Raw genomic sequence first — 24,193 nt, 5'->3', positions numbered from 1 at the left:
GACGGGGACAATGTTGACAATTGCTTTTTCTGGTTTTGTATGCTGGGGATTTGTAGGAAACAGGGGAAAGGGACATTACTAGAACCTCTGCAGCAAGTCCTAGTCTCCTGCGAGCCACGGCAGTACACGGCGAATTACAGGAAAGGTAGAAAAATGAGACTGAGAAGAAGCTGAGCTTCGGGTCTGATCAGTGCTGCTCCGGACAGCAAAGAGGAAAACCCCCAGCTTACCGCACTTTTTATTCAGTACATCGGGAGAAACAGATGTAACAAATGACTTGCAGAGAGTTCAGTACATCCTGCGTAAATAAGATGTAACAGTCCAAGAACAATGAGAAACTGAGTAGATGTTTGTTCCTCCCAGGATGTTTTTAGCTCCCAGGATGTTTCTTGTCCTGGAGAATCACAGACAGCATCACAGGATCATTGAGGTCTCAGTTGTGACCGGAGGCCAAAATGCAGTTATGTCTTGGAATTCCATAGCTGGGCTGTAGGCAGAACTAGGCTAACCAAATGATTTTTCCCTAAAATTATGTAGCATTGCTCCCGATAGGGATTGAACCTCAGGCATGCTAAGCATGTGCTCTACCACTGAGCTACAGCTCCTGTCCAGAAATTGGTTCTGAGTGTGCCGCTTTCCCTCATTCCCACATCCCATTATTCTTAATGTCTGGAACAGAGTGCTCTTCACACAGTAGGCAATCACTGGATGTTGGCCAGCTAATTTCCAATTCTGTGACTCCCTCTTTGGGAGGAGGGGAGAAGGGAGATGAGAGCGAATCCTTCCCCAGGACATGGTTGGTGGGTAGACGTCATCTGAGGAACTAGGAGAAGGGCAACAATGGAGCCTTTCAGAATTGGGGCATCGTTTGTGGCTTCCCTGTGATTTTGCAGCGTGTTTGTATTTGGGCACTGATGTCCTGCATGAACAGAACTCCAGAGATGCTCTGTAGATGTCTTCACAGCATCTTGAATAGGTCAGCAACATCTGGGTCTTTCCAACCCTTTAAGGCCAATTAATCTGTCCTCTGTTCCTCTGGAGAAATATTGAATAGGGCACATTTAGCAATGGTGGACTTTTGCTTAAACTCCTCTCAGTTTCTGAAATGGGTGGGAATTCTATTCAGAAATCAAATATTTACCCTTAGCATAAAAGGCTTCGATGTTTCTTTTTTTTTCCAGTATGGAAATGGGAGCACCTTCTCTCTCCCTCCTAGAAATTCACCCAGGACCCCCATGAATGCCTGAGATTATAAATTTCTCCCCACAAGCCCCACACTGTTTACAGACAAATGTCTCCACAGAACCTTTCCCTCTAAGTGACTCTTCATGTTTATTGAAATCTCCAGGCAACAGAACCAATGTTCAGGATGAAGGCCCTGGGAGGGCCCCTAGGAGGCACAGTTTGATCCCACTCCACTTTCTATTTGATGTTTCTCAGAAGCAACTCAGAGTAGGGCCATCTACTAGAACTTTAGAAAGAAAAACAAAAGAAAAAATGACCTTGGGGAGGGCCATTCCTCACAGTCCTAGTCCACAAAAAGCCTATTTTGTTCCAAAGTGAGCTAGATAATCTGTCTCTCATTTAGAGGTTGCTAGAGGAGCTGGGCCCTGCCTCCTCAAAATACAAACCCTCACACAAATTCCTTGTTCCCCAGGCAATGCTCCACACAGCTCTACAAATTCTCTGGCTGGTGTTTGACTCCTGAGTCCTCTCTCTGCTAGGACAAATTGAACTTTCGCTACCATAAAGTAGCATAACAACTCCAGCACCATTTGAATGTAAGCTTATGGAACAAAAACAAAAATACCTTCAGTAATAGTGGGGAGCACCAGCAGTAGGCACAGTGAGCTCCGTTACATCCTGAGTTTAATCAGAGAAGAAGTGCTGGGAGGAAAGTTTCCACCAGGACTGAGGCCCAGGCCCATAGGAGGAGGACTTCCTATGCAGGATGAGTTAGTGTGAGATAGTTAAAAGGCCAAGTTTGTTAGTGAACCTGGGTGAACCTAGCTTCCTTGGATTAACCTGCCACTTAGTAGCTCTTTGACCTTAGGACAGTGATGGTGAACCTTTTTAGAGACTGAGTACACAAAGTGCAACCCAGAACCCACTTATTTATCACAAAGTGCTAACACTGCATTTAAACCTGAATACTGAGGTTTTAGTTTAGAAAAAACAACTCACACTACACTCATGTGCGGACAGAGAGGGCTCTGCTTGCCCACTGCAGCATGCATTCCATAGGTTCGCCACCACTGTTTTAGGAGGTTGCTAATTAAAAGTTGAGATTTTCATGTTTGTAAAATATAATAATTTCTACCTAAAATGAGTATTGGGAGAATTAAATAGACAAATACATGTAACGTGCCTGACAGAGTCAAGTGAGTAGCTTATACACAGAGAGAGAGACACAGATACACACACACACACACACACACACACGCACACACACACTCATCAATTAGAGGAAAGGTTTAGATGGGATACCTGCATGTGAGGGTCAGGTTAGAAGTGTGGTGTATTGACCTTCCTTAACACTCAGAAGCAGCACTCAGCCCACAGCTGGGGCTGTGGGCAGCTCACCGTAGTTTCCCAATTCCCTTGCCTCTCAGATGGAATAACTCTGAAGCAGTTTTCTTCATCACCTCCAAACGTTCTCAGAAAGATTAAGCTCCAGCTGTCCACAATGATAATTTGCTTGATACTTTTTTGGCTCCTTCCCTTCCATGTTTCATTCCCCTAAATACTATGGATTGAGCATCCACAACCCAAAAACCCAACCTCTGAAACTTCTTGAGCACCAACATGACGCTACAAGAGGAAAATTCCACATCTGACCTCATGTAATGGGTTGTAGTCAAAGGCAGACACATAAAAATATTGTATAAATTTTCTTCAGGCTATGTGTATAAGGTATATGTGAAACATAAATGAATTTTGTATTTAGACTTGGGTCCCATCCCCAAGATGTCTCATTATGATATCCAAATATTCCAAAATTCAAAAAATAAAAAATCTGAAACATTTCTGTTCTTAAGCAGTTCAAATAAGCGATACTCAACCTCAGCCTGGTTCTACTGGAATCACCCTTTAAATCAACTATTTTCTTGTCTCAGAATCTGCATCTGAGGGAATCCAAACAAAGATAACAATATTTCTCCAAATTTTTGGAGGGCCAGGTTGTCAGGATCATCTATTCCACTATACTTCTGCTTCAGCTGAGTTATTTGGCTCAAAGATCATTTTGCTGATCCCTCTTCTGTGCCATGTTGAACCAGACATGCAACTCAATCCTTTGTCTCAGTATAAATATGCAAGCACATTCATGCACACTAATCTCTATTGGTTTTCTATACTGCATAACAAATCACCACAAATTTAGCAGGCTAAAAAGCAAACATTTATTATCTTACAGTTTCGAGGAATCAGGAGACCAGGCTCAGCTTAGATCTACCCTCTGCTCAATGTCTCACCATCCTCATTTAAGCTGTAAACTGGTCCATGTTCCTGTCCATGTCAGGGTCCTCTTCTAAGCTTATATGGTTGTTGAGGGAATTCAGTTTCTGTGGGTGTAGGATTGATATCCTATTTTCTTGCTGGCTGTCAGCTCCAAAAGGCAGCCGCAGTTCCTTATGATGTGTTAGTGTATTCTTCAAAGCCAATGGGACAATCTCTCTCTGTGGTCTGTGTCTTCTATAATATAACTTAATTAAGGGAGTGGCTATCCTATCACTGTGACTATATTCCATTGGCCAGAAGCATGTACACATACTGCATTTGAATGTAATAAAGTTTACTAAAAGTTTTAGAAAAGAGAGAGAAGAAAGAGTTATAGTGAAACAACACAAGCTATTCTCAAACTTTTCTTCAAATCTTTGCCTTATTACTCTCTCATCCCCTTTCCTGTCATTTCTTTTCTCTCTGCTCTTTCCCCATCCCCAAGTTCATATTTATTTATAAAGCAAAGTGATTCATCTTTTATTACTTGACTCTTCTAAGAAGTTTTTTTTTTAAAAAATTTCTGACTTTTTATACTAAAGGCCTTACATTCTGTTCCAAGTGGCATATGCATTTTTCATGCTAAAGAAAATTCTTTCCTTCAGAGGAAGTTTGAAGCCATTTGTGAAGATTTTTTTCATTCTGCTACCAAAGATAATTTACAATTTAATGAAGGCAATAGATATGATACAAATAATAGCAGGAAATGAATGAAGGGGAGGAAGGCAGAGTACTAAATATAAAACCACCAGTGAATTGATGGTGTTAGTAAGGATAATTCCAATCCCCTCTAGTAATATTATCATTGTTCCCAGAGTCTGGAAACAGAGGAACCTGCCAAGTGCTTAGGGGCACCCTTATATCTAATGGTAGAGTTTTAAAAATTGGTGTGTGATGGGCCAGGGATTTAGCTCAGTGGTTTCGCCACCTGCTGTGCAAGTGCAAGGACCCGAGTTCAATCCCTGGTACCAAAAAAAAACAAAGTGTAGTCAAAAGTGGGGTGTGTGTGTGTGTGTATGGTTTTTCTTTTCTTGCTTCTATGATTTTATTTTTTTTCTTTTGTAACTTTTACTTGTTTGTTTTTAAATAACTTAAGGATCTGGGTCCATTAAAGATAGCATTTTAACTCTGGGAAAATTACTCATTCTCCTCTGAGAAATAAAGAAATGGGACAAGGCCATCTCTTATTGCAGGGTGAGTGTCCAAAATTTCCTACAAGACCTTGACAGAGTTGGATTTTACAATTCCCACCCTGGTTTTTAGTTTGTTTTTTCCAGTTCCCACAGAGGCCTGCTTAAGACGGTAACTCAGTTCAGATCACTACCTTCCGCCCTCCTCCTGCTTCAGAGACACACATTCCTGAGTTTCAGCTAATTGAGGGTGGAGGATCAAAGCCGCAAGCCCTCTGGGTGCTCTGCATAGAGCTTGGAGTGTGACAGGCCTGGCAGGGTGCACCAGCAGGCACTCTGTTGTGCGTGCAGGGGTGAGAAGTTGGAATCTCAGAGCCCAGAGGTGGTGCCAAAGGAGGAGGAGCCTAGCGCAACTGTGTGCACCACAGGGGCCAAAAGAACTGGGTTATGGGGCCCAGAAGAGGACATTGTGCTGCCAGAAGCGGATCTGCTGGAGTGCTCTGAGGAAGCAAAGGTCTTAGTACCATCAGTCAGACAGGAAGTCCACCCCATTGTTACAGCAGCCACATTATACAGAGCTCAAAATTGGAGCCCAAACTCTGTGAGGAGACGGAATGAAGAACTACAATCTCTGCCCAACAGAACTTCCCAAGCTAAGGAGATGACCACAGTAACCACAGCATCAGGTTCAAGAATGAGATGCTTCAGTACCACAAGCCTAACCTAGTCAGACTTTGACAGGTACATAAAGGGAAAAGGTAGAGGGATGCATTCCCAAAACTAAGACCAGGGTTAGAGGCAACTAGGAGTGGAGTGGTAAACTTTGATCTCACTAACATATAGTGATCCCTGTGTGAATGAAAAAGGAGGAAGAAAAGGCAGTTTAAAAAGAAAGAGTTAAACCTTTTTTGAAATCTTAGCACTCTGGGAGGCTGAGGAAAGAGGATCACAAGTTCCAGCCCAGCCTGGACAATTTAGTGACTTAGCAAGACCTTGTCTCAAACAAAAGGCAGGGGTGTGCAGCTCAGTGTGAAAGCCCTGGCTTCAATCCCCAGTAGCAGGGGGAAGAAAGTTTAAATGGTATCTCTGTAATAAGGAATATGCTAGACATTCTCCTGTACCAAATCTTCATCAGTCCTCCTAACAGTTCCTCCAAGGAGGTTATTATTTTCCCCATTTTACAGATGTGAAACAAGAGGCTCCAACAAGTTGTGAGCCTGTTCCAAAATCAGTTACCGAACATCTGTTCCATGGCCATTCTGCATGGCAGATGTGGTCACATTAGTGGGGTCAGGGTAGAGCTAGGGCGTGTAGCCCCATGACAGCCTAGGCTGTTACACTGGTGATAGAACCCCAGGATGCTGGCTGCTAGAGGATTAGCTTCATCTTTGCTCTGACATGTTGTACAACATTGGAGGTGGGCGAATGAACAGAGTGTGGAAAGAGCTCCCCAGCATCTATGTGATTCTATGGTAGGAGAGGATCTCAAGCAGGATGGGAAGAAGGATGAAAGAAATAGAATTGAAGCCATTTCCCAGTCTTCTTTGTGGTAAGGGAGTTATCCATTTTTTCGGCAACTCTCTGGAATCTCTCACTTCCCAGCTTCTTAAAAGCTCCTCTCCCTCCTTTTTCAGAGCTAATTGGAAGTCTATCCTGGCACAGACTCTCCTTCTCAGGGAGAAGAAATATGAGGTGGACATAGGTTAGCTTGGGACATAAGGTCTGGAGGAGTGTGTGGCCCAGTCAGTGGCCTCCCTGAGCTCAGAACTTCATCTGCCCTGGGAGTGAGGCTTAGCACAGACAAGCAAAGAACCACTGGGCCCCCATCCCCGCCAGAAGGAACCTGCTGTGGGGGTTATCTCCTGAGCAGATACCCCTGTTCAAACTGGGGAGGTCAGGCTTGGAAACTAGAAAATGCAAGGTCCGAGGGGGAGAGAGAGAGAGAGAGAGAGAGAGAGAGAGAGAGAGAGAGAGAGAGAGAGGAAAGAACAAGCCAAGCAATACACAGAGCTCTGTGTATTCAGAAGGAAGTTGGCAGGGTTATGTTCGGGCAGAGAAACTCCGAGTGGTACAAAGGGACGTGCTCAGAGTGGAGAAATCATGCTAATTGTCTGCACCAGAGCTGGAGAACGCTACCCAAAATGAAGAGAGAAAGGGGAGCCCTGTCCAGAGCCTCCAGGGCCCTGAACCTCACTCCTTTTGTCTACCTGCTTCTGATCCAGCCAGGTAGGACATCTGAAGGGTAAGAAAAGTCTGGAGAAAGTACCCAGAGCTTTCAAAGGAGAGGGAGGGGAAAGTCCAGAGCCTGAGTGCTTTGGGATGGGAGGAGGGGAGAGAGTGCAGCTGTCGTGGGAAGCATCTCAGTGAATCCAGGCACTAATGTTGAATGTATTTCTTCATTCTGCACGCCTCCTGCCCAGCCCCAACCCTCTCCCCCAAAAGGGCTGCATGACTTTGGAGCTCCCACGGCATTCAGTGTATTAGATGGAGGGCACCATGCCACTTCTTATGGGATGACTTGTTAGAGTGGGCCGTGGAGCATTCTTTCCAAGGGATTATGGTGGGGCTTAGAGGGAGGGGCAAGGGAAGTTTGCTTTTGTGCTTCCCTAAATCCTCATTCTGGCTTCTTGGGTATATCATGAACAATGAAAGAAACTTTGGAGCTAATGAGCCTCCTGATTTGGGATAGTAATACCAGCCTCTCCATAATTCATTCCGCATCATAGAAACCTACCTTCTGTTAGTGCCCCCTATCAACTCCTTGGAGAATTGAACTTATTTTAACACGGTCTATGTATGTGTGCGCATGCACAATTATAGAAAGACTAAGAATGCACAATTTAGTGGGGCAAACAGATGCAGAGATCATGAATTTATAACGGAGGCACTAGTATGAGTCTAGTATGTAGGAATTAGAGAAAGGTCACTTACCCCCATCCAGGAGGCTGCTGCTACTGGTGCAAGATGAAAGTGGGAAAATAGGGGAAATTTCCTGGTAGAAGGAATGTCTGCTGTGAATTTTGGATGCAAAGGATGAGGAACATAGAGAGGAGTGTGAGTGGGCATTATTGTTGGGGAAATGGCCAAAAGTCAACATCTTGAAATAGCATCGTGTGTTTAGATAGAACACAGTAATTAATCACTGCTAGAGAGGAAAATAGGAATTGAGTTAGACAAGAGCCTTGTAAATGATCTCAAAAGCCTGGAATATAATCTATAAACATGGGTGGAGAGGGTAATTGAATGGCTTTTCATTTGGGGACTGGCAAGTTCATAGGAACCTTTCAGATAGTTCACAAGTCTACAGAGAAACATTGGAGGAAAAACTGGAGGCAAATAAGGTAGGAAAGGAAGCTTGTATTTTTTTAGGGTGTCTGCAACAAAGTACCACAGCTGGGTAGCTGAAACCATAAAAATTCATTGCCTCACAGTTCGGGAAGACAGAAGTTGGAGATCAAGGTGTTGGCAGAGCCATCCATGCTTCCTTTGAAGGTATAAGGAAGGAATTTTCTAGGACTTCTTCTAGCTTTGGGTAGTTCTCTGGCTTGTGGCAATAGAACTTTAGTCTTTGGGTGGCTTTGCATATCTACATTCAAATTTCCCATTTTTTAAGGATACCTGCTAAAGTGGGTCCACCTTACTCCAGTATGACTTCATCTTAACATTAAATCTGCAATGACCAAATTGCCATTTAAGTTTATACTCTGAGATACTGAGAGTAAGGACTTCAATGTATGTATAACAAATGTATCACAAAATATTGCAATAGGTCAGAAGAGAAATAGTGTGGACCTGAAATACAATAAAGATATAGGGAATGAGGCATATTGATTTAATATTTTGGAAGTAAAGTTGGATTCTAGTGACTGGCAGGAATCTGGAGGATCTAGAGAGATAGGTAAGGTTTGTATGTGAAACTTTAAACAAAAAATGAGGTAGGGTTGGGGGATATGGTGATCAGTATTGTACATGTTTGGGTTGAAATGTGTGTGTGTTAGCTTTCCATCTCTGTGACAAAATATCTGAGGAAAATCTTAAAGGAGGAAAGTTATTTTGGCTTCATGTTTTAGAGGTTTCAGTAATGGCTTGTTGGTTCCATTGATTTTAGGCCTTGATAAAACAGACACATCATGGTGGAAGGGCATGGCAAAGTAAAGTTGCTTGTGTATGGCACCCAGCAAGCAGAGAGAGTGAAAATAAGGGGCTAGAGTCAAAATACACTTTTTTTAAAAATTAATTTTATTGGTACATTTTAGGTATTCAATATAATGACATTCATTATTGGAAATTTGCACCTTTACATAATCTCTCTTGGTTCTTATTTTTCCCCCTTCCCCTGCCCTCCCTTCAACCCCTCCATCCCTCCCTATTTACAAAGACTTTGTTTCCATTTTTTCATTTTCTCATATTAATTCCATTCCCTTCTTTCCTTTCCCCTACCCCTCCCACTTCCCCTTCCCCTTTGCCCCTTTTCTTCCTATTTCACATAATCTAGTATACCTTTTAGTCCTTATTTACACTTTCAGTTTCTCACACTAGAGAAACTATTCAGTGTTTGCATGTATGTGTCCTATTTCACTTAAGAGCATTGCCTCAATGTGCATCCATTTAGCTATAAAGGTCTCTAATTTCTCATTTTTCGTGGCTAAGTAGTACTCCATTTTATAAAAAACATACACATTTTATCCAGTCTCCAGTCGATGGGGCTGCTTCCAAGTTCTAGCTATTACAAATTGTGCTGCTATGAACATGGGTGCACATATATCACTGTGGTATGATTCTTTTAGTTCTTTTGGGAAGATACCCAGCAGGGGAATAGCTGGGTCAAATGGGACTCCCAGTCCTAGTTCTTTGAGGTATCTCTGTACTGATTTCCATAGTGGTCAAGATACACTTTTTAAAGGTGCCCGCCAGTGACCTTACCACCTCCAACTGGGGTCCACCTCATAATACCCTATTAGACTATGAACTCATCAATAGCTCAATCAGATTAATTGATGAAGTTAGTGTTTTTATCTAACTTCTCTAGGCCTCATCTCTGAACACTATTACATTGGGGAATCAAACCTTTAACACACGAGCTTTCTGGGGGACATAACCAGCTGGGCTTGGTGACATACCTGAAATCCCTGAGACAGGAGGACTGCCTCAAGTTTGAGGCCAGCCTGAGGGAATTGGTACATATATAGTACATGTTGCTTGTCTCTGTGTTGTACAGATAGATAATAAAACAACAAAAAAAGGAGGGACATAGAAGGGAGATTTTGCTAAACTATGTCCATGCTGAATACACTTCTACTAGTTCTATTGGCTAGAACTCAGTCACATGGTCATACCTTATTGCAAAGGAAGCTGGGAAATGTAGTTTTAAAGACTGGTACTAACAGGAGGATAGGACCATGTGGACCTGGATTTGAAGATTTATTTTATGTTGTGACAGCAATCACTATACTAGCCTTAGGCAAGTAAGTCTTTATTTTTATAATTTTTATTTTTATTAGTACATGTTTGCAGTACATAATGATTACATTCCTTGTGGGGCATTGGTACATGTACATAACACATCTTAATGTTTTTATGTCCCCTTCCCTTTCAAATAACAGTTTTTTAAATTGTTCTTATTATTATTTATGTTTACAACATATAAGTAATGGTCTTTAATGTTCTTGCCCTGGTGTGGACAAATGACACTTTCCTAAAGTCATCACAGTCCAATTCATGGAGCATTCAAACAAGGTTTTTCCAGAGGCTAGGACATGGACAAACATAAATACAGCATGTTGTTAATCTAGATAATTGGATTTTCGAGGTTTTGCTTGCTGGCATCCTAGAGCTATACCGTTCTCTAGGTACCCAATAGGGACAAGTTACCTGCCTGGGTTCTATTCTTTTCAGTCCTAAATTCACTTTCATGTTATAGATGCTGACTTTTTAAAAAATTGTAATTGAAAATTACACATAGGAATATGCAGTTAGCATAAAGATACAGTTTGAAGAGCCTCTGAAAAAGTGTACAAACCCATGTAATCAGCAAACCAGATCAAAACAGAATACAGTACTTTAGCACCCACAACCACCCTCATGGTATTTCTGTTAGTAGGATCCTCTTTCTAAGATTACAGTGGTATTCTAACTTTTCCAGTACTAGGAATGGAACTCAGGACCTTGCACTTGCTGGGCAGGCATGGCACCACTGAGCTACATCCCCCACCCTCTGACTTATATAGATTAGTTTTGTATGTTTTTGAACTTTATATAGTTGAATTCTATGTGTGGATTTTTTACATTTGGCTTCTTTTGTCAAACACCAACTTTGTAAGATTTATCTATGTTGTTTTAATTTTAGTTTTGCTTGGTCTCACTGCTATATGATATTTCAATGTATGAATATACAATTTATTTATCTATTCAATTTTGATAATAATTTTTGTTTCTTCTAAACCAACTCAGCACCACTGGGGCTTCAAAAATAAGAGTTGGTAAACCACTGTAGCACACATTTCTCCTGGTGATATACCAAGTGATAGAATTCCTTAGTTATAGGGTATTTTAGTATACTATCAATTATTATAACAAAATACACAAGTCTGGAAAACTTTATAGAGTAAAGAAGTTGATTTAACTCACAGTAGTGGAGGTTTAGGGGCATGGTGCCAGCATCAGCTTGGCCCTGTTAAAGATGTCCTGGTATACAAGACAGCTCACACAGTGAGACAGGAAGCTAGAGTATGTCTGAAGACTAGCTAGGGTCCCAGGAGAACTATGTGGATCCTTTCTAAGGGGACATCCCAATGCTTCACACCCCTTAAAGGTTCCACTACCTCTTAAAATCATCACGCTGAGGACCAGGCTTCCAAATCACAAATCCTTGGGGGACACAGTCAAACCATATCACAGAGTATGTGTATGGTTAGGGTTAATAGATATGGCCTATTTTCAAAAGTGGCTGCATCAGTTTATGCTCCAACCAGCATAAAGGAGAATTCCACATGATCCACATTTTCACTAACAATTGTGTTTTCTCTTTTGATTTTGGTCACCCTAGCAAGTATAAGATGTTGTCCAATGATAGTTGTTTAATATGACACTTGTATGATAAATAATTAAATTGAGCTTTTTTCATATTTTTGAGGGCTATTTGGATATCCTTTTTTGTGAAGTATCTATTCCAAGTCTTTTGCACATTTTTCTATTGAGTGGTGGATTTTATTTCATACTATTGATCTGTAAGAGTTTAAAAATATATTTTGGGTGTGATTCTATTATAGATGCTTGCAACTATCTCTTCCTACTCTGTGGCTTGCTTTTTCACTCTCTAAATGTTGAAATTTTTTTTCATGAATAGAAGCTCTTAATTTTATTGTGTCCAATATATCATTTTCTTTTATGTTTACACTCTTTTTTTTTTTTTTGCTTTTTGCTTTTTAAAAAATAGGTCTCTTATGTAGTTCAGGCTTATCTTGAATTTACTATGTAGCCCAGGCTTGCCTAGAACTTGCAGCAATCATCCTGCCTCAGCCTCCCAAGAGCTAGGATTACAGGTGTGTACCACCACACCTGGCTGATTACTAGTTCTGTGTACTGTTTGAGATCTGTGACTGACCTCAAGTCACAGAGTTATTCTCTTAGGTGTTCTTTTTATAATGTTATTGTTTCCATCTTCATATTTAGATCTACAATCAATCTACCTAGAATCAATATTTATATAAGGTGTGAGGTAAGTGTCAAGATTCATTTTTTCCCCTACCTGGCCCAGTACTATTTATTGAAACAACTATTACCATAAGTTCACGCAGCCTGTTGCGCAAAGACCAGTACTTTGGAGAAAAGAGTTAGAGCTGAGAGACAGCTGGGCATGGAGGCTGAGGCAGGAGGATCAATGAGAATTTAAGGCCAGCCTGGGCTATATGTGAGTTCAAGGACAACCTGAACTACATAGTGAGACTATCTCCAAAACAAAAAAAAAGGGAAAGAAAAGAAAAGAAAAAGAAAAAAGAAAACAAATCAGACTTACTCAAGGGCCAGCACTAAAAAAGATGGAGACGCTATCAACCTCAAAGCTCCAAGATGGAGGTCTCACAGAGGGCATCTACAGGGAGAGAAAAGAGGAAAAGGAGACTACCTTCTTAGCAGTCTCATCCTCCAGGGTGTGTTTTGTTTCTTGTTTTTCTTTTCTTTCTCTTGTCTGGAACACTGAGGTGTCACAATGGGCCTCCACCTACTGTGCCAGCTCCTGTACTTCTTTTAGACAGACAACATGGTGTTTCTGCAAGTTAAACTTCATATCAATCTATGTGCTTTGTGATAATTGATGCAGAGAAAGAATAAAGGACATTACAAAAGACACTGATGTTCTGGGTTCTGTGAATCTAAAGAAATATTTACCAGTTAACACCTTAACCATTTAGGTTGGGCTTCTCTTTTAGAATTCACAGTGCTGGTCCAAAAAGGGGTTATAGTATTTGCAAAGGGATGCCAACAACCTTGTGAAGGGCAAAGGGAGGGAGAAGAGACAGTAATTCTGCCAAGAACAAATCTAAAGGAGTGGTCTAATCCTCAGCAAAAACAACAAACACTTTCCTCACTGCACTACAGTGTCACTTTTGTCATAAACTGAGAGATCATATATAAATCCAGTTTTGGATGCTCCATTCTGTTCTCTTGATCCATTTTGATACCAATATAAAAATGGACACCTTTTGACTTTGGATTGGTATTGTAGTAAATTAGAGATCAGTTTGGGGGAATTGACAGCTTAACGATAGTGACTGTTCCAATCCAAAAACATGGCAAATCTCTCTTGTTTTTTCTTTCTTTTTGTATTACTGGAGACTGAATCTAGAGCCTTGTGCATGCTAGTTAAGTGCTCCACCTCCAAGCTACATTCCCAGACCATTTTATTTTATTTTATTTTAAGACAGGGTCTACCTAAATTGCTCAGGCTGGCCTCGAACTTGCAATCCCCTTCCCTCATCCTCCTGAGTAGGCAGATTTGTAAGTGTGCAATACTAGGTCCAGTTCTATATGATATCTTACTACATACGTGCTCAGTGCATATTCCTCAACATTTCTGCTCCTTAGAATGTAGATGAAAATCTCCCAGCCATGTCTTCCTCGATGACAGGGATCTTCTTTACAGTTTTAGTTTCCTCATTTTCTCCACATTTCTGAATGATTGACATTTCCAATAATTTCACACTTTTGTAGTACCTTATAGGCTTCAACAGAATAACATAAAAATATAACCCAATAACCCCAACATTTATACAATAAGCAACGTACCTATACATTACCAGCAGAGGAATATTTTCTCGAATCATCATTAATTAGGAAGAATATTGAAAACCAAAAGCAGGAAACAATATGCTTTTCCTTTTAGAAGACCAAGCCATGTGCCACCCTCAGACTATTGTGAATAGTTCTGGTCACCACACCCCAAAAAGGAAATACTATACAACTATTGGTGGAGAAAGCTCCAGGGTTTGATGGTTGAAAGGATGGAGGATTTCTTTATGAAGACAGACAGACACAAACAAACAAAAAATCCTTCAGGTATAAAAGGGAATAGCTGCAGTCCTTGATGTTAGAGAGACTAGGTAAAGTGCAGAAAGACCAAATCCTAGAATACAAGCTTGGCACCATCCCACTGACACCCCCCTCCAAGGTACTGGAGATTGAACCCTTCACATTGAGCTATATTCCCAATCCTTTTCAATTATTTTTTATGATGAGACAGAGTCTCACTAAGCTGCCCAGGTAGGACTTGAACTTGTGATCCTCCTGTTACACTCTTTCAGTGCTGGGACTACATTGATGCTTTTAAAAGATAAATTTAAGAAAACTTTTGCCTAGCCAAGGAAGTCCACAAAAATGAGTAGATGGTGGTTTATTTCAGGGAAGAAGCTATGCAGGGAACCTAAGGCTCTGTGCAGGTATGTTCTTATATTTCGAAGTTGACCCTTCTTACTGTCAAGATCCTACTTGAGGAGGGGCTGGCAGGCTAACTCAGCACACACTGTTCAGTTGACAGGAACACCTTGTGGAGATGTTCATTTCCTTTTGTTCATTCTCTGGTGGGAACAGAAACTTTTTACATAATTATGCCTCAGAGACAATGATTAAGTTAATTACTTCTCCAGGTTCAATAGTCGTAGTATCTTTTATTCATTTCTGCACTGGAGTTGTTAGCCATTTCCTCATTTCTGTGTCCTGTTTTGGCTCCTGTCCCAATTCTCTGTGTCTTTTGAAGGTTGTGAAATCCTAAACTTAACATAGATTCCAGCTAGAGCATTTGGAAAACAGTGTCTGCTGGGCAAAATGCTCTTTGTCAGCATCTGTGAAACACTGCTCCACTCATTTATGGGTATGTGCACACGCAGTTCTACTCATGGGCACACCCACGTTTACAAGCATGAGAAGGGCACCCATCTAGACCAGGGTAAGGCCTGATGCAATCCATAGGCTGCAGCTTCCCCAGTGTTTTTATCCAGAATAAATAAAGTTTAAATTGGCAGGAAAAGCAGAATCAAAGGGGAAAGACCTCACAAAATGGCAACTTGGATGGGATAGAAGGTCATAGCCAGGGAAGCTCAAGGGAGGTCAGAGACTATTAAGGGAGTAAAAGAATCCCTCTCATTGCCCTTGGGGCTAGGACTGTCACTGTTCAGGCCCCTGGAAGAAGGAACTGAGAAACCTCAAAGTTTGGTGCTTCAGATCTCAGTTTTCCATTACTATAATAAAGCACATTGGGTTGGAGACTTTATAAAGAAAAGAAATTTACTTAGCTCGAGATTTGGAGGCAGAAAGTCCAAATAGCATGGCACTGGCTCTGACAAAGGCTCTCCATCTACATCACATCATAGCAAACAGCATTAGCAAGTACATGCAAGAAGAGGAGATCAAATGGTGAAATAGGAAGCCACAAAGTGGGGATGGGTAGTCTCCTTCCTTTACAGCAAGCAACTTACTTTCTCAAAAATTAACTCAGGGTCCCAGGATAACTGCCTTAATCCTGCCCAAGGCCAGTGCCCCCATGATCTAATCAACTCTACCTCTTAAAGGTTTCACAACCTCTTAATATTGCTACATTGGGGACTAAGCTTCCAACACATAACCCTTCAGGGAACAAACTACATTCAAACCAACAAGAGCATTACATAGATTTCCTAAACTTCAGGAGAGCCCTGCACATATAAGACTCCTGTATGTACCACACTGTTTCAGACTGAGTTTTGAGAAGGGGAGTAGATGTTCCCCAGCTATTACCCTGTGGTCTTGAGTAAAGCTTCATAGTTTTTCTCAGGACTGCTTCAGACCATACATACCAAAGCCTATTTGCCTACTCAGGAAAATCTGAAACTTGGGTTTCTAAATTAAGCCAAGCCTGGAACTTAGCAGTTGCTAGGCAAGGAATCCCATTTAAAGAACCACAGAAATTAAAGCTTGGAAAAAAAATGTGTGGATCATATAGGCAAATGGATTTCATTCTGATAGTAGCTTCCCTTTCTGGGGAGGATAGGAGTCAGTTCCTCATCAAAAGCAGATAAGCTGGAACCATATTTAATTCATTTCCATTTTTATATAATATTTATGGGAACAAAATAGCTTCAATATAAAATGTTTAAAAACATTGATTTGCTTCATTCTACTTCCCCCAGATTAAGACTTCCCATTATCAAGCATATAATATTCAGATATTAGCTGGGTGTGGTGGCACATACCTGTAACTCTAGCAGCCTGGCAGGCTGAAGCAGGAGGACAACTAGTTTGAGCACAGCCTGGCAACTTGGCAACTCAGTGAGACCTTGCCTCAAAATTTAAAAAATTTTAAAAGGCACTGGTTAAATCCCCACTACAAAAAAATAAATCAACATTCACACGTAAGACAGCTTTAATTATTAACATCATCTTTTCCACTCTTAAGCTTTTATGGTTCTAATTATATCTGGCTAGTTAGGGAGCACTTAGAAACCATTCAGTTCCAATACTTCATTATACAGAGGAAGAAACTGAGGCTAAGTGAGGTGAAATAGTAGTCAAGTGAACAAAGATGAGGCATTCACTACCTAACAATGCAGTTATTCCAAAAGTGGAGTGAATATATTTAGTAATTGAAATAGCTTTGATCGTCACAACCCACCCTTTAGTTCAATTATTTCTGGGTTTGGTCTGGGCTCTGTAGACCTAAGGAGGGGAATAAGGAATGGAAAGTACAGCTCAGTACCCAACTGTAATCTGAATCAGTAGCAGAGTGAGAAATAAAAATGAGAAAGAGAAAACATCAGAGGCAGTGACAAAGGAGGCAGCTGGGGGTCCAGAGAGACTGGCAATCTGGTGTGTACATGTGTCTGTTCACCTAAACTCACCTCTGTTCCCATCTGGGATCTTCCCCCAAAGACTCCTGTGGTTGCAATGCTCTACCTGACCAGGTGACACCGATGAATAGCATCTGTTCAGGCCTTAAAACTCCTAAGAGGTCTTGGAATATGAGATGTGTCTCTGAATAGGGCATCCATTAGACAAGATAGTAAAATCCTAGAATCCCAGAGCTGGAAGAAACAATGAGACCATCCAGCCTATTACTCATATTACGTATGGGCAATCTAAGCTCCAAACAAGAGAAGTGAGCTCCCCTACATCATACAGCCCAGCAATAGGGCACACATTTCTGATGCTCAATCTTGTGTTCTTTCCCACGATGCAACAATAACTGAAATGGATATTGTGCTGGACACAATCCTATGGATATTATAAGGCAGTTACAGTTGTTATTATTATTACTATTCTTATTTTGTAAATAAAAAGAATGAGGCTTAGAAACATTGCTTGCCCAAATCTATACAGCCAGTAAGTAGTAAGGCCCAGTATTGCAATGCTGTCTGATTTAAAATTCTTTGTTCTACCTGATCAGGTCCCTCCTCTATAGGAAATACAAATTGGGCTGGAATTTGAGGAAATTCCCAAAATTGCCTACTGAGTTTTAGGACTGTTCTGGGACAAGAATAGGGAAGGCTCTTGGTGAAAGAGATCATGTTGTCTTCAGGTCCCTAAACTTTCCCTGTATTGGCATTGTCTTGTGACATGTTCTTTTCTTCAGGAATCTATGTTCCCATGCTTTCTCCATGTCCTGCTACTCCAATCCCCAATCAAGAAGAAAACTGACTGATTCACTTTGATGTTTAATGGCCTATAAGCTTCAGGAGATAGGGATTTCTGTCTGCTTTGCTCTTGATTTGTTTTAAGGCCATGGAAAGTACATGGCACATAGAAGGTGCTCCATAAGTATTTCTGTGAATGGAGAACATGGAGTGTGGACTAAGTGGAATCTTCCACACGAGGACAGCAACGGGATAAGTGCCAGAAAGGTGGGGGCAGGAGGAGGGCTTTGGGATAGCTGTGGGGCAAAACTGGAGAGCAGAGGCACAGCTTTACTACGGGAGAGGCAATGGCACCAGTAGGGAGGAAGCAGGATGTGGCTGGGAGCACAGGGTCCATGGGGCGAGGCATTGGGAGATTCACAGATTTAAAGGTGGGAGTGGGCTAAGGAGCCGAGGGCCTGACACAGCCCTCTTCCCCCTGGGTCTCTGTTCACAGACCCCCTAGAGGGGGTGAACATCACCAGCCCAGTGCGTTTGATCCATGGCACTGTGGGGAAGTCGGCCCTACTTTCTGTGCAGTACAGCAGCACCAGCAGCGACAAACCTGTAGTGAAGTGGCAGCTGAAGCGGGACAAGCCAGTGACTGTGGTGCAGTCCATTGGCACAGAGGTCATCGGCAACCTGCGGGCTGACTACCGAGACCGTATCCGGCTCTTCGAAAATGGTTCCCTGCTTCTCAGTGATCTGCAGCTGGCCGATGAAGGCACCTATGAGGTGGAGATCTCCATCACTGACGACACCTTCACCGGAGAGAAGACCATCAACCTCACAGTGGATGGTAAAGCACTCTGCAGGGAAGGAGGTGGGACAGGATCTGCTAGACCCAGGGAAAACCAACACAAAAGGCACTGGGATCAGGCATGGGGTGCACACTTGTAATCCCAGCTACTCTGCAGGCAGGAGAATCACAGGTTCCAGGCCAGCCTGAGCAACTTAGTGAGACCCTGTTCCAAAATAAAGCAAAGGGGGTTGAGGATGTAGCTAAGCACTTTCTGGCTTCAATCTCCAATACCAAGGAAATAAAATGGCACTGGGGACCTGAGTTAGTCAATGAACATTAGACGTTAGCACACACCACAGCTAATGTGGAGAGAGTGCTTATTACATGCTATGAACTATTCTAATACTTTGTTTATCTCAACTCATTTAATGCTTGAAATAATATAGGGATGGTAATTACATTCTCGCCATTTTTCAGATGAGGAAAGCAAAGCACAGGAAGCTGGAGGAACTTTCCTGATCAACTGACAAAGTCAAGATTTGAGCACAGACAGTTGGGCCTAGATTTCCTTCCACTGGGTCAGTTTAAAATACTAATGCCCAGTAGCCTTGGAAAGGTATTTGGGAAGAAAGCAATGAAGGCAGACACCATGGCTCTCCTGCTCTGCATTGTTTTCCTTATGACCAGTAGGCACTTCCATATCTAGTGAACGAGTGATTGATGGGAGAGGTCTGGACTGAGGACCCCTGAAGGGTCTTCTCAGCCCACAGATTGAGCTATGATGTACTGACAGGTAGGGAGTAAAGAAGGGGAAGGGAGAAGCTTTGTAGTCCATGACTCACAGGTTCCTCCACCCCTGGGACTCAGTGCCCATTTCAAGGCCACAGGTGTTAGTGGCTTCAACCACAGTGCTGGAGCTCAGCGAGGCCTTCACCCTGAACTGCTCCCATGAGAATGGCACCAAGCCCAGCTACACCTGGCTGAAGGATGGCAAGCCCCTCATCAATGACTCGAGAATGCTCCTGTCCCCCGACCAAAAGGTGCTCACCATCACCCGCGTGCTCATGGAGGATGATGACCTGTACAGCTGCGTGGTGGAGAACCCCATCAGCCAGGTCCGCAGCTTGCCCATCAAGATCACCGTGTACAGTGAGTCTCCCAGCCCATCCCAACAGGAAGCTGCTCATGGGGACTAAGGGCATCCTAGAAAGTGGCCCTGGAGGGAAAGAGAGGGGCCAGGGATGGGCCAACTATTTAGGGAGGACAGACACAGGTAGAAAGAGAGTGTGTGCCAGTGCCACCACTGGCCAGACATGCTGCCTGGGGCTCCTTTCCTCTTCCTTCCGCTGCCAGGAGCTCTGCTTGCAACAGCTGTTGCCTACTCCAATGTCTCTCCCATCTCTCTTCTTCCTCTTCTCCTCCTTTTTCTCCTTCTCCTCATCCTCTTCTCCTCCCCCTCCCCTTTCTCTTTTTTCTCCTCCTCCTCCTTCTTTTCTCTGTCTCTCCCTCTCCTCTCTGTCTCTCTGTCTCTCTTTCTAGGAAGAAGCTCCCTCTACATCATCTTGTCGACAGGTGGTATCTTCCTCCTTGTGACATTGGTGACAGTCTGTGCCTGCTGGAAACCCTCCAAGAAGTCTAGGTAACTCCTCAAGCTCCACACCTCGAGCTCCTCAATCCTAAGCACTATTTTGTTTTTAAGTCTCTTAAAATACCTTTCCTCCAAGGCTGGGCACCTCCTCCCAGGACATCTGCCTTTCCATTTCAGGTGGAACTCTGTTGTGTGCTTACTGCCCGAAACCACCCCAGCACTGTTAATGGTTCCACTTGCAGACATCTTTGAGCTAGGCACTGTGTTGGGGGTAGCATGCATGCTACCTTTTAAGACTGATTACTTGCAGTTTACAGATAGACACTGAGACTGAGATCGGATAAGCGACTTGCCAACAGTCACAATGCTAGTGACAGCCTCAGGATGCAAACCTAGATGGACTCATTCCAAAGTTTATGAACCACCCGCTATTCCCACCACACACAGTCTGCTGTCCTGTCACGAAGCCTCTTTTATGGCCATCAGAACCTTCCCTGTGTCTTCCTCCCAAGATCTTCTCCTACTCACATTCAATAGCTCTGTTCTTGGTGGGGGGCTGGATCAATTTGCAGGAAGAAGAGGAAGCTGGAGAAGCAAAACTCCCTAGAATTCATGGATCAGAATGACGACCGTGTGAAACCAGAAGGTGAGCTTCCAGCCACCTACAGACCCAGCCCATCGGCCCTCAGATCAGTGGGCTGCTGGGAAAAGGCAGGAGTGGGTGAGGAAGAAGCCAACTCTGCAGGGCCCCTTCCTCCACCAGCTGCTCAAAGACTGCAGAGCAGGGAGAAATGCAGCCAAGGTAGGACCCCGAGGGCTCAGATACTTTGGTAGAGGCTGTGATCGAGTCCCTGATGGCCCTTGGGGAGCAGAGTGTAGATGCTGGGTGTGACCCCGGGTCTGTACCTGGGCCAGCCACCCCATACTTTCCCCTGTGCAGCAGACACACTCCCACGAAGCGGAGAACAGGACCGGAAGAACCCCATGGCGCTCTATGTCCTGAAGGAAAAGGTGAGTAGTTCTGGTGGGGACACCCCCACCCCCAAACGCCCAGTCAGCTCCGCCGCATCCTGAGGAGTCATGACGTATTGTTATCCTTTATTGTGGGATATTCCTGTCGTCCCCATGTTAGAGATTAGAAAATAAGACTGAGAGAGATGAAACGATTTGCACAGGATTAAACAAGTAAATGGCAAGTCTAGGTTTGAAACTAGATTTTGGACACCAACTCTGGGGTTTTCCTCACTATTGGAAGGCCATGCCGGAGGCTGTCCAATGCAGGTGGAGAGAGGAGTGACAAAGCAAGCAATGCTTGTCAACATTTACTGAACACCTATTATGTGCCGTGCGCCATGCTGAGTGCGGTTTAATGAGAGGAATGAGAGACTGGTGTCTCCCCGGCGCCCTCTAACGGAGACGCGCTCCCGTGTGGGGCTGGCTGTCCGGTGACCTCTGCGGTGTGTGTCTTTGCAGGACTCCCCGGAGTCTGAGGAGAACCCCGTTCCGGAGCCTCCTCGGAGCGCATCGGAGACTGGCCCTCCCAGCTACTCCGTGTCGCCGCCCATGCCGGGCCGCTCCCCAGGGCTGCCCATCCGCTCCGCCCGCCGCTACCCGCGCTCCCCGGTGCGCTCCCCGGCCACTGCCCGGAGGCACTCGTCGCCGCCACGGGCTCCCAGCTCGCCAGGCCGCTCGCGCAGCGCCTCGCGAACACTGCGAACTGGGGGTGTGCACATAATCCGTGAGCAAGACGAGGCTGGCTCGGTAGAGATCAGCGCCTGAGCCCCCCGAGGGATCCCCACCCACCCGGGGATCCCCACCCACCCAACACCTGGCACCCACTTCTGGGGCTGGCGGCCCGAAGGGTCAGGAAGTCAGGGTGCTGCCAGAGAGGGGTAAGGGGGGGGTCAAGGCTGGGACGCAGGTGACTGGGGTGCAGATGTGTGTAAGCATGAGCAGATGGGCGGGGGGCGTCGCCACAGCGAGGCAGAGATTTGATCTGGTGGTGGAACCAGGTTACCTTTGCTCTGGGTTTACTGGCTATGTTCTCAGTGGGCCTAGGTTGTGCCCCCTTAGGACCATATAGATTATGACATTTCCAGCTCAGTCTCTAAAAGGATCTTATGGAAACTAACATCAGTAACCTAACCCCCTGACTCTCCTGTGCTCTTCCTAGGGAGCCCTTATGCTTCCCACCCACTTTCTTTTCACCCCAACCAAGCCTGATTCTGGTGCATCCCACTCCATACACACCATATGAAAGAGACCACTTGTCCAAAATGTACAACTATACTTCACTAAGGAGAAGCCAGTCAGGCAGAGGTTACAGGCTTACAGAGGCTCTGCTGAGCTCCAAGGAACCTTTGTGAAGGCAGCAGCTCAGAGCACCTCCTTGGGGACACTGGGTCCTGGGTCTTACAAGGTGATGTGGGAGGAGCCCAAGCATGTTCCTTTGCCCCCAGACCAGGGCCCTGACAATGCAAACCCCTCAAGTCTCCGCTGTGCTTGGCCTTTTCCCAAAGCCTCCCTTGGTGGCCATGTCCCGTGTCCTGTCTGCATCATGCCATGCCAAGCATTCTTTGTCTCCCTTCATGAAAAGAAGAGGTGAGTGGGCTTCCTTTCTTAGAGAAGTGTGTGCACACTCACTCCCTTCACCCAGAAAGCTAGATCAAATGGGGAACTGTTCTTGAGCCTCACACTTGCACCTCCTGCCCTACAAAACAAGCCTTTCAAACAATCGCTATCCCGGAGACAGTTGTAGAGCTTCCTCCAGCTGTAAGAGAGTAAGATTCTAATCTTCAGAGAAATGATGGGGGAGGAGGAGGCTTACTGCTCCCCAGTGTGTCAGGGTAATAACATCCAGCAGCCCTCCACACACACACACACACACACACACACACACACACACACACCTGCCTTGTTCCCAGACTCTCACACCCTAGGCCACTGGACAGGGCAGACTCCCTAATCATACTAATACCGAATACCGAGAGGCTGGGCTGTGCTCTAGCCACCACCTCTTTGAACACTTTGGAGGAGGAAAGAGGACAGTTAAACGGCTGTTAGAGAAGGAGGCCCTGGGTGTTTCACTTCAACCTCCCTAATGCCCCCAGAGGCTCTCATCTGCCCGTTCCCTCAACTCCTAACCTGCAGTTCTGACTCTCCACCATCCCAGGAGCAACTCCCAAGGCCCCAGGATCCACCACCTCCACACAGGGGCACAAAGATTTCTGATTTGTCGCCCCTGTCCTCAGTGCCACAGTATTCCTCTCACTCTGTCCCTGTGCACTTCAGTAGGCCCACGTGAGCAGTGTGTTTTTGCAGCTCCTCTAGGCAGCCTGAACTGCTTCCTTAGCCTTCCGGGGTGAAGCACCCATCCTAGATAATGCATGGAGGGGAAAGCTGCTCAGGCCAGTGTGAGCGATAGATGCCAGACTTGAAGAAGGGGTGCCTGCTGGTCAGCCTGAGACACAGTGGAGGAGATGAGAGCATGCCACACCCTGGTGCTGAATCCCTGAGAGCCATCTTCCCAGGCTCAAGCCAAATCTGCCTTACACTAGGGGGTGGAGAATAAGGGCATGGGGTTTTGTTTTTGTTTTGATCTTCATCTTTGTATCACTAGCATCTAGCAAAGTGTGTAGCACATACTGGATGCTCAATAAAGTTTTGATGAAATGACAACTTTATTCCCCTCAAGCAAGGAGAACAAAATGAACAACTTAAACATACCGGTTATTTCCTTTTTATCTTTTCTTCACACCTTTTTTCACCATCCTATACCTTCTTTCCAAAGCTCAAACTGTCCACTCCAAAACCATCACCCATTCATTTATTCATTCATTTTTTATTTATTCATTTATTCATTCATTTTGTTTTTATTCACAAACATTTGTTTATCTACCATTGACCAGGCCCTATGCTAGATGCTGGTGTAACCGTGCCATGATCCCTACCCAGAAGACAATCTCATGAAAGATAGATAAGCAGATTATTACAACATAGTGTGTAAGATGCAATGATAGAGGTGGATACAAGGTACTCATGGGACCATGTGAGAGTCGGCCTGCTCACAGTAGGGGCTGTCAGCAAAGATATCGAGGAG

General features: G+C 44.1%; 1 protein-coding gene across 4 annotated transcripts; it reads left to right on the top strand.

The window, feature by feature from the left end:
* The first annotated feature begins 6,640 nt into the window (after positions 1-6,640).
* Hepacam (hepatic and glial cell adhesion molecule) lies at positions 6,641-23,772 on the top strand. 4 transcript variants are annotated; one of them, XM_013069154.3, is made up of 7 exons: positions 6,641-6,854; positions 18,222-18,563; positions 19,374-19,655; positions 20,046-20,145; positions 20,667-20,896; positions 21,038-21,105; positions 21,568-23,772. In XM_013069154.3, exons 1-7 carry the CDS (start codon positions 6,671-6,673, stop codon positions 21,871-21,873), a joined length of 1,512 nt encoding a protein of 503 aa, XP_012924608.1. In that variant the 5' UTR covers positions 6,641-6,670; the 3' UTR covers positions 21,874-23,772. The 4 variants fall into 4 exon arrangements, with proteins under 4 accessions (XP_012924608.1, XP_012924607.1, XP_012924609.1 ...); XM_013069153.3 differs by having other exon boundaries at positions 21,035-21,105; XM_013069155.3 differs by having other exon boundaries at positions 6,642-6,854; positions 20,667-20,740.
* The last annotated feature ends 421 nt before the right edge of the window (positions 23,773-24,193 follow it).

Source organism: Heterocephalus glaber, unplaced genomic scaffold (assembly GCF_053883595.1).
Source record: "Heterocephalus glaber isolate CG9 unplaced genomic scaffold, H.glaber_assembly_v1.0 deba00000006, whole genome shotgun sequence".
NCBI classification, from domain to species: domain Eukaryota; kingdom Metazoa; phylum Chordata; class Mammalia; order Rodentia; family Bathyergidae; genus Heterocephalus; species Heterocephalus glaber.
Note: the sequence above shows the minus strand (reverse complement) of the source record. Positions and strands in the feature narration are given on the sequence as shown.